The 10,591-nt window shown below is 40.9% G+C and overlaps 1 protein-coding gene across 1 annotated transcript; it reads right to left on the bottom strand.

The window, feature by feature from the left end:
• Positions 1-1,961: 1,961 nt before the first annotated feature.
• On the bottom strand, positions 1,962-8,278 carry FRG1 (FSHD region gene 1). The gene is made up of 9 exons (XM_042053255.1): positions 8,139-8,278; positions 7,758-7,825; positions 6,790-6,912; positions 5,783-5,840; positions 5,492-5,606; positions 5,008-5,112; positions 4,191-4,282; positions 3,054-3,164; positions 1,962-2,128 (listed from the first exon to the last, which is right to left on the bottom strand). Exons 1-9 carry the CDS (start codon positions 8,198-8,200, stop codon positions 2,092-2,094), a joined length of 771 nt encoding a protein of 256 aa, XP_041909189.1. The 5' UTR covers positions 8,201-8,278; the 3' UTR covers positions 1,962-2,091.
• Positions 8,279-10,591: the final 2,313 nt, after the last annotated feature.

Below are 10,591 nucleotides of genomic sequence, written 5' to 3'. Positions count from 1 at the left end.
TATTTCCTGAACATCTGCAACCCCTTTTGCTCATCTTTTATATCTGGGGCAGACAGTATTTTAGGGAATTTACTATCCTTGTCTAGATGCTTTATCATCTTCAGTACATATTTAACAGGAGAAAATAAACAATGACTTTGGGAAATTAAAAACTCTCTCCAAATGCTCTCAAGACATAATGATGCCATTGTGACATTTTGCAGTGTACTTTTTTTGAAGCCTCTTTGTGCTTCTGGTTTAGTTCTTTCACTGGTAAAGAAATTCTCAGTTTAAGAAAGTTATCTTCCAGCACCAGTCACCTTCTCTGACTATGGCTATTCTACTGTGTTCCTATCACAATGCCTTGGCTCCAGGGCCCACACCAGTACCTTAGGCCCTCTATTTAGTTATCTAGGTTTCTTCTGTCAATTTTCAAAAACCTAAGAAGGAAAAAGCTTAAGATGTTCAATTAAGTTGCTAACTGTACTGACAGCTGGTGTCGCTGATATTTAGCCCATATGTCCACCCTTCTGCTCTCCCATACTCATCTATCCAGTACTGTATTAGCATTCTCCAGATCTGTTCCTTCCCCCATAGGTAGAGGCTACCCAAATTACTTCCCCCTTTTCCTCTTGGTTTCAATTAAATTAAAGCTCCTTGTGCTAACACTACTGTCAGGACGTAGTATCTTCAAGATGACTCCATGAATACCTCCATTGGGAAAACATCCAAATAGACTGCTTATAGCAACAGTTAAAGACAGACATTGATCTTCAACATTTTGTTATACCTTTGACTTCATTTTCTTGGGACCAGATTTCCAGTGAATTCCCCAGATCCCTGTTTCTGTGCTATCTCAGAACACCTTTTCTCAAGACTCTAGTGCATCATTAGTCCCAACATACAGGGCAACGCCATTGCTACTAAAATACCCTCATTCTCTGCAAGGCTGCCAGTCCCTTGCCAGTTCTAGTACTTCTTCTGCTCGGGACAGTCTCATTTCATTTGCTCAGCCATTGCTTTTTCCTTCACTTACTCATCACTCTGTGACAAACATGTCTCCCAGTTCTATTTTTCCCTTACTATCACTTATAGCTACTTGCAACACACTGTATTCTCCTATTTACACTAACATGAATGAAAAATTCCCTTTCAAGGGTAACTCTTGGGCTCTTATTCTGCTACTGAGCAGTCCTTTCAGCACCCTGCCCCACCAGAGCATAGATTTCTGCCTTCCAGGTGTATCCGTGTTTGAGTAATCCTTTTTGTGGGTTCTACCAGGCAAGTTTTTATTCAAACAACATAAATTGTTTTTGAAAGAAAAACAGATGCTGTAATATCAGTCTACTTCTACTTCCACCATCAGCATTCACTTCAAGTGTATTTAAGAGTCACAGTGACTGTGGATCAATGACACCTGCAATGAACTAGCAATAAATAGTTACTCTGGCCCACATCCTGCTCCTTGCAGCGCTGTCTTTTTCTCAGTGATTCTGGGAGTAGTTTTGGCAGCAGGCCACTTTCAGGACTGCAATATTCCAATGGTTTTTGTACATCAGTCACATTTCTGGGGAGGGACATGTAGCGTGGTACCTACAACAACAATTAGTTAATGAGCCCTAATCCCCAGTCCTAGACCAAACTAAGGAGCTTTGGAGAAAATAACATTTTTTCTCCCTCTCTTCCAAAGCAAAACTCACAGCTATGCTGCTTTTTTCATCCAAGAATTCCTGACTCTGGCCAGGAACATTTGCGAACAATCATCTATTTATTTCTAGAATTTGTCCTAAAGGCAATTAAAAGCCAGGGAACTTTCTCTCTGGACTAAATCAGTGTACAGTCTGCCTCCCAGGGCTTCAGTTATATGGCAGATAGCTTACCACTGTTAATGGCTATACCTTTAATTTTTCTTGGAGCCATTCTCTTAATACAAGCCAAATATTCACAAGTGATACAGCTAATAAGATTTTATAACTGGATTATTAATATTTCAGAAAATTTTAATATAATTCTGAAGATACTTAAAAAATGCCTTAAATAAAAAAAAATTACAAAATATTTTACTCATTTTCAATTTGATGCTGCCATCAAAGTTGCAGAAGAAAATGGACGTCACTTGCAGTATCTATCTGCTTTCACTTTAGCTCTCCTGTATGGGAAGAGTGAATGAAACAAGGTTTAGATTCAGACCAAATACAATTACACCTGGGTGTTTTTATCTCCTCTAAGTGTTAAGAATACATTGAAAGCAATTTTTCTTAAACTTTACTTCAAAGCACATAAAAAAGCCTAACAACACTTTAAATTTGTTAATTAACTTTGTTTTCCTAGGGAGATAGAACTGCAGTGTCTAAAGATAACCTCGACTTTCCCTTCAAATCATAATGATTGCGCTTTGTCTCCTCTGAGAAATGGAATTCAGATTCAGTGTGATCTGAAGCTGACCACCTGTGAGAGCCCTGCAGTGTTCTCATATCACTTTCAATTATCAGAAATAGTTTTCTGCATTCCACTGACTGAATTAATGCAAATATTTATACTATACACTGATGTAAAAGGCTTTAAAAATCCAAGACAACTTCTTTAGTCTCAGCTCAGGGGGGAAAAAAAAGTATTCCCACTGGATAAGATGAAGACTGTCCTTAATAAATGCTCTTTCTCTTTAAAATGCAACTTCTGCCTCTCCAAAATGTGCTGGTACCACAGGTACTGAAAAATGTTAAAAATTAGCTCAATTTTTGTCATTAAAAATATCAATCCCTCAACAACTCTGTACTAAACAAACTGAACAACCTAGTTAAAGATTTCCAAAAGAACTAATAAAGATTTCCAAAAGAACTAATTTACAGGTAAATTCAAACCTGCAAACTTCAGCTAAAGAAGTGAAAATCTAGATTTAAAAAAAAAAAAAAAAAAGAAAAAAGGTGGCAATCCCCAGGACTCAGGTACAACACTCACCAGCAGAAAAATGCTTAGGAGCCCATCCCTCTGAAATCTAGCCCTCTTTTGTACCTCAGGTTTACTGTAAGTCCATCTCCCAGTAGTTTTTTAATCAATACATTATTTCTAAGTACCTGTCAAGTAGCACTTCATGAAAAGTGCCTTCTTTCCTGGCTTTCCTCAGGGCTTTTGTATCTTCTTTGCTTATTTTAAGCTTTTTGTCTTGAAAACTTTGGAATTTCTTCCTGTAAGGGGGAAGACAAATAGTAAAGGACTGAAACTTCTCTAAAATGTTTTTCAACACAACAGCAGCTGTGGTAAGAATCTTAGCTCCTATTAAAACAGCAGATAACTGACCTAATAAAATCCAGCAAACCATCCCAGTACTAAGGTAGCACTAAGGCTTCTGTAGGTGAAAACAATTCAGGTTTTATTTTTTTAGCTGTTTAAGTAGGAATGAGCCCCTATGTGACTAGCATGAAGTGGTTACAAATTCTAAAGAGCCCCTTCTTCAACTACTAGCATAAGAAATCAGGGAGCAAAAGTGTACTGGATGTAGCTGCAAGGTGCTGACCGCAGGGAAGCTGCAGGGCTTTTCTCTATGAGAAAAGGCCAGGGGCTGCCCTGTGCTGGACAGAGCTGGCTCTCAAGACATCCACTACAGGACACAGGCAAATCCATCAGCAAAGCTAGTGGCACCTCTATGAAAACATATTTAGGAAAAGGCAAAATGCCACACAGGCAGAAAAGGTAAAAAACCCTAAAAGTGCAAAATGGCAGTGTGAACATCAAGCACAGAGAAGGAGAGGAAGGAGATGCTTTAGGCATCAGATCAGATATTACCTTCCAGCCCATGAATAAGACCATACCAGAGCAGGAGAAAAGTGGGAAAGGAGTGGCTGAAAGAAACCACTGTGTATTGACGCATAGCTCATGCAGCTTGAAGGAGCAGGTGGAGGAGTCTGGAGTGAAGCTGAGCTTGGGAGATGGGAGAAGGAAAGGCGATGCTTTTACTTTTTGTCTTTCAGCCTTAAACCATTTAAAAAGAAATAAATTTAATTGATTTTTCACAGTTAACCCTGGGACACTATCTGGTACAGAATGTTTCCTTTATCTCAATTGATGAGCTTTCTCATCTTGTTTTCTTCCCTTGTCCTGCTGAGGAAAAGCGAATGAAAGGCTGGATGGGAATTTGGCCCTTCCACCAAAGATGGCCCTAATTAGAAGTGAAAAAAGGTACTTGAGTCTGTTAGCAGCTCTAAAGTACATACACATAATTGATTTCACACTGTTTAACGTTTCCTTTGTCTTCTTGTGGAACTTCATCTTTCTTCTTAGCCTCTCTTTCAGCACAAGTACGAATCTAATAATTGAAAGAAAAAAAGAAAAAACCACCAAAACACAATAGAAAACACCTGTATTTTAAATAATGCAAGTTATAGGTTAAACATGACAACATATCCTTCCTAACAGAATGAGAGTCACAGTGACTTTTCAAGTCCTCAGTTTTCAAACTGGTCAACCAGAGACAACTGCAATGAAAGTAAGAGCTGCCCAAAATATGGGAAATGTTAAGTGTAATCCTTGATACTATGGAAAGACATAACTACCTTCATCTCAAAGGAGCACTATTACAGTTCTTAATCTTGGCAGGTACAATTCAGAGATTGACTTAAAAATGTTATTATTCTGACTCATTAGACAGGTATCTCTATTTGGAGAGACACATGTATTTTCCATGTTCAGATAAAGTCAATTTTTAGATTCTCTTAAAAGATCTCCCCTTCTGCATCATTCTGGTAAACCCTTCTCTGTCCCTGATTCGGTCATAATTCCTCTCTTCTGTCCCAATCTGTTTAGAACTACCTGGAAGATCACACAGACTCTTTTGTCCTCCCAAGTGGTAAAGTATCTTCTTATCTCTACAGGAAGTACTGAGAATTTAGGCAGCCCTTTCTTGTGGCCGTATCACTTGACAGCTTATAGGAAGCAATTATAACTGTATTAACAGGAAATCACAGCACACAGACACCTGTTTATTTGAGTATTCCTGCCAATCCTGTATTAATTGTAGAAGTTATAGATTACCTTAATCATTTCCTCTTCCCCTGCAGTTTTGCTTTTGGCTTCTATGTCCCCCTCTTCATTACATCTAATAAAACGGCTGTTTGCTGCTAGTAACGCCATTTTCCTCTGCAGAAATAATATCACAATACATTTTAAGTGTTACAAGGTTGTATATAATCCTTGATTTATAACATTTATCCTCTACAATACACTAAAAGTCTCTGTAAATGTGTTTAGTTCTTTTATGCCTGGATACTTCAATAGCTAGTCACCAGACTTGCTGGCTCCTTCATTTTTAAGATGCTTATAGCTGCCAAAATGCAGCTATTGAAGTATTTAAAAACTTTCAATAACACTAAATGCATTGCGGTTGGAAAATCATAAGTTACAATATGAAAGAGATTACAAAAAGCTTTTACTTCACTGATAAAAACCATCTACATAGATCAACTCAAAACACAGTCAAACACTGGCAACATCAAATGAACTATTCCAAACAGCTTACATCTTGGAAGACAGGTTCCCATTGCTCTCTTGATCCTATTGCATCGGAACGTCCAACAACAAGTCCGTCTGAATTTATACCAAGATATTTGCCGTAACCAGACTTGAGAGCAATCCTCAAAGAGAAAATGCAGGAAAACAATAAAGTGTTTTTAATTCACGCAATTCACAATATCCAACACATCACAAACACATTTAGTAGTAGACAATATATTTCACAAGGGTATTAAAATGTGCTCTCACAAAATCCAAAGATAACAAGTATCAAAACTTGAAACATTACAGTAATTACCTTGTATCAGACAACTTTACTGCTGTAAACTGTTCAGGAGGACTAGGGCCTTCATCATCTGAGGAATGAATTTTTCATTAGTTAAGTATGAAGTATAAATGTAAAACATTTTAGCCTAGTAATACTGCAGTATCAAAGAGAATTAAACATTGACCATTCCTAAATACTATGGAAAGTATTTATTTATTTAAAAATTCCTTTTTGAGCATTCACTTTTAAAAAAGCAATGCAGGTGCTCATTTATATTCATATATTTAGAGTGCTTAAAACAAGACACAAAACAAAGATGATCATTGTGTAAAGAAATTTATAGTTGAGAATGTTTTGTAATTCTCCTGGTGGCTTTGAAAACATTAATCTCCTTGTAATGCTTCTTCTTTCATAACAAAATGCATTATGGTTCAGCTATGGTAACTCAACTCAGTATTCTAAAAGCTACTAGCTTCTCCATCCCCCAGAACCAAAACAAGAGAATTATGGCCAGTGTTGCTTTGATCTCACCCTGGAGATGAAACACACACACTGTCAGGGTTCTGGAACAGTGCGTGTCAGAGTCACAGCTCTCAAACTCAAAGAACAGGCTAATTATCCCAGCACATTAGTAGTCCTCTTGTGCAGTGACAAACAAGTATATTAAGACAAGGATGCAGCAATAAGTGTTAAAACTCATCTGCCTTCAATTTCACTCTTCAAGTGACACCATAAACATTTTATAAGTTTTAATAAAAACTATACTGCTTTTTATCCAGCAAGTGGTATGGCCTTTAACAGGTCATCATCTCCAGTGCAGTTCAATTTATTACACACATAAGCCAGCATGAAACTAGATGAGTGAAACTGATTGGTAGTCATTAGGTTTAAGTCATCTGCATGCTTTGGCTATAATTATTGCATTTTTTGTACTGAACTGGTTTTAGCTGTAACACTGCCTTGAAGTGATGCTAGTTCTATGCTTTCAGGCATTTCATTATTAAAACTTTATTACTTTCAAATTGCCTGGAACAAACCTTTATGTGGTGCTCCAAGTGTAAACAAGCCATTGTCGAGGGCATGGATGTAAGCTCCTTTATCCATTTCTATAGCTATAGTTCCTGTAATTTCACCAAAATTGCTGACAGCCCACCAGTTTCCTGTAATACAAAACCATGACAGTTTATTAATAGAGTAATCACAATTTCTGATTACAGTAGCACAAGATTATATTTCCATGTCTTCTCTGGAATTTTAAGTTCTGAAGATAAAACTGCTATCTACCAATCTTTGTGCATTATGTTATAGCCCAGAGCCAATTTAATGGTTTTGCTGCTGCTGCTTCAGGAGGTCCTGCTCTTCTACCTGCTGACATACCTAGTTACAAGCTTCTGCGCTGTAACCCTTCTTTGTGTTAGTCCACAGACCAAGCTGTTTCACTCAGCTGATGCAGCAAAGAGACACCTTGCAAGGAAAGTATTTTCTCCCTCTGGATCAGTCTCCTGAGTTTTGGGGTCATATCCATTTATTAGATTCTCCAGCACAACAGAAACAGAAATACTATTTCATCTTACTGTTAAATACGTGAGCTGTAATCCTTAGACTTGTTGTTCCAACCAATCTGGGTTTGAACATTTGACTCTAACAGAATTCTTCCAAAGCTAAAGGTAGCCCTTTCCACGTGCACAACTTAGAATTACAACTTTAACATTTTTTGAACAGTAAAATTTTCTCCTTGTATACTGTCTTACAGATATTTCCTACCTGATTAAGATAATACTACTTTTATTTTATTACTATAAAAATCTGAATCCATTCCATTAGTGTCACAAGTTCCATCTGGAATCGAGGAAGATCCCAATATACAAATAGGATGTTGTGAGAAATAGTTATACACTCTACAGTGGTTAGACTTGCTTTACAAAGTCCTATAACCACCTCTTTAGCTTCTGCCGTATCCCCTACAGTTTCCACACTGTCACATAACTTCTGGAGAGCAGCTCACCGACAATATCGAGCTGCTCTGCCGCATCCTCTTCCCTTTTCCGTTTCTTTTCCTTGTGCTTTTTCTTGCTGCAAGGGGAGATGCAAAGAAGTGAGAACGAGCCGCCGACCCGGCCCTCGCCCCGCGCTCTCTCTCTCTGGCACGGCCTCTCGCCCAGGCCCTGCGGGAGCGGGTCCCTGACCCCGGCCGGGAGCCAGGGGCTGCCAGCCCGACCCCCCTGCCCTGCCGCCGAGCCCCGGGGTGTCCCTGCCCGGAGGGAAGGCCCGGCCCGGCCCGGCCCGGCCTCACCCCCGCCCAGCCCCTACATCAGCCCCGCCGGGGGTCCCGGCCCCTGCAGCTGCCGCGGAGCAGGGGGAGCGCGGCGGGCAGCCCGCTCCTCACCTCTTCTCTTTCGACCCTTTGAGGACGAGCTTGGTGGATTTGACGCAGGAATACTCCGCCATGTCGGCGTACGAGCAGGGCGGGCGCACGGAGCCGGCTCCGCCCCTCGGCCGGGCGGGAGCGCCGGCGCCGCGGCCCTTCCTCCGCCCTGCGGTGGGCGGGACCGGCGGCAGCGGGCTGCGGTGGTCTCACGTGCAGGGCGCAGGGCACGGAATTTGAGTGGGAAAATAGAACAGGAAGAGTTTAAAATTACATTTAAAGAGTCTGTCCCTAGGCACCTTTCCCGTCCAAGTCTGGCTTGACTCCGTGAGCGCAGTGCCTGCGCTTTGCAGGACTGCTGGCAAAGAGCGCCAAGGAACGAAGAACCCACAGCATCTTCTACAGCCCGTGCGTGCGTGGGTATTGTAAAACACGTGGGCATCAGCAGAGCCCTCGGATGTGAGGGCAGTAAGGCCAAGGGCAGCAGACCTTGCCTCTGGCAGGGTTACACGGGAGCGGGGTACCTGGATATGCTGGTGAAGGAGTAAAAGCTTCAAGGGACGCCTGTGAAGACCAGATGGGGAGGGGAGATACAGGTCGTAAGTCAGCCAGCTGTACCATGCTAGGGGTGAAATGAGGTATGACATTTTTTTTCCCATCCTGTTAGCCACTAGGTATTCCACAGAATAAAATCTATCTCAAGCTTCCCCCTTGGCGCGTAACAAGCCTTTTCTTATATTAACTTAGCACCTTCTTAACAGGTACCAATACTCTTCCCTTGGGGAACAGCCTTACTAGCACATGTGTGAGTAGTGTACCAATAACAGTAGCATTTAGTCTTCAAAAATGTTGTTCCTACTTCACACTCATGGGAGGGGATTCGTGCCCAAAAAGTTACCTGTTGATTATATTACCTGGTTAAATGAAAATTACTATCCCTACCAAGGCTTGTTGTACATGTTTTATGTGCACGTACAGAGGTGTTTGCATTGGATTGCTTCTTTTTGATAGCCAAGTTCATTTCCTATATATGCTTGCAAGTTTTCAGCATCTCAGAGGTATCTTCTACAAGTAAGAAATGAGAGTCGCATATATAGTTATGGCAAGGCTTTTAAAGTCACTGAAAGCACGGCCAGTTGATAAAGCTTGACTCCAGAGTTGGTGGATGACTGCAGGTGTCTTCCACAGATACTTTGATTGGATCCAGAACCCTGCCTCTTCTCACCAAAATGCTTTGAATTTCTCTCTGCATGCCTAAGATGACACTACCTCGGATTGTTATTTGTGAAGCTGGAGTAGTTACACTTGCCATGTAAAATGAAAGCAACAGTAATGAACTTTAAGGAGGTTTTGGCAAATCCCCCATTTTGGAGCTTTGGGGGCACTGAGTTTGACAGCAAAAGCAGCACCTGAATCAAGCTGCTGGTCCAGGTAAGTTCAGAATACTTTTTCTGTGTGGTTGTGTGTTGGATATGCTACTTTCCTGCCAGTAAGTAGGAAAGTACCTACACTCTGTAGGGTTCTCTTTTATGTTTCCATTTGTCCAGGAGCTGCTTATCCATGCATGCATTCTGACATTTTTGCCTGACTTTCTCTTTGTTGGGATGGGTTGCTCCTAAGCTTAGAGGAGGTGATCCTTGAATATTAACCATCTTTCTTGGGTGCTTCTTCCCTCCGGGGCTTTATCCCTTGTTACTCTCCCAAGCAGATCCATGAAGAGATGCGAATCTTCTTGCCTGAAGTCCAGGGAAGCCAACTTGCTGTTCACCCTCCTGGCTGCCCTAAGGACCTTAAACTCCACCATTTTGTGGTCCCTGCAGCCAAAGCTGCCCTTGTGAGTCAAATTCCCCACCAGCCCCTCCTGGCTGGTGAGAACAAGATCCAGCATAGCACCTCTCCTTGTTGGCTCCTCTTTCACTTGGAGGAGGAAGTTGTCATTTTAGCCAATATATTCATATGTCTCCAGCCCTTTGGAATTCACTTCAAGCCAATCTCAGCAGTGAGCAATTTTAGCAAATACAGTTACAGCTGTATTTGTCTCTTACCATTAAATACGTTTTTGCTGGTTCTAAACAGATATTCCTGTAGGGCAAATATTTTAGTAACAGGAATACGAAAAAGGAGAGAGCAATTACATTGAAGTCAGAAAAAAGCGTAGAGGAGATGAGTGAAGCAGGAAAGAATGTCTGTCAGCCACCCTAGCATGCTAACTTGCCCTTCAGTGGTTATTTTGGGGATCTGAGTTCTTTTTAGGCTTTGATTTTGTGGAGAGAAAACCTGCAGGAGTTCTTTTTGTTCTCTTAACTATAACTTTACAACTTTATTTATGATAGGTTCTAATTTTTTGACTGCTTAACTGTGCAACCTTAGTATTTATGGGGTATTTGCACATTTTCGTCAAAAGTGGGCCTGTGTTCACTGAGACCATGACCAGCACTTCATAGTACACAAGCACTTGCCTGAGAGGTCACACG

This window comes from Corvus kubaryi, unplaced genomic scaffold, assembly GCF_017639235.1.
Source record: "Corvus kubaryi isolate FWS band 111438036 unplaced genomic scaffold, C.kubaryi_AGA036_p1.0 split1-131, whole genome shotgun sequence".
Taxonomy (NCBI): Eukaryota; Metazoa; Chordata; class Aves; order Passeriformes; family Corvidae; genus Corvus; species Corvus kubaryi.
The sequence above is the reverse complement of the archived record's forward strand: the minus strand, read 5'-3'. Positions and strand labels throughout refer to the sequence as shown.

Excerpts from the sequence above, each read along its gene's own strand:
- FRG1 (XM_042053255.1), bottom strand. The coding sequence starts at position 8,200 with ATGGCGGAGTATTCCTGCGTCAAATCCACCAAGCTCGTCCTCAAAGGG. Across the intron at positions 6,913-7,757 it reads AGAGCAGCTCGATATTGTCG|GAAACTGGTGGGCTGTCAGC; the intron begins GTGAGCTGCTCT and ends TTTGTATTACAG. Across the intron at positions 3,165-4,190 it reads CAGTGTGAAATCAATTATGT|GAAGAAATTCCAAAGTTTTC; the intron begins GTATGTACTTTA and ends TCCCCCTTACAG.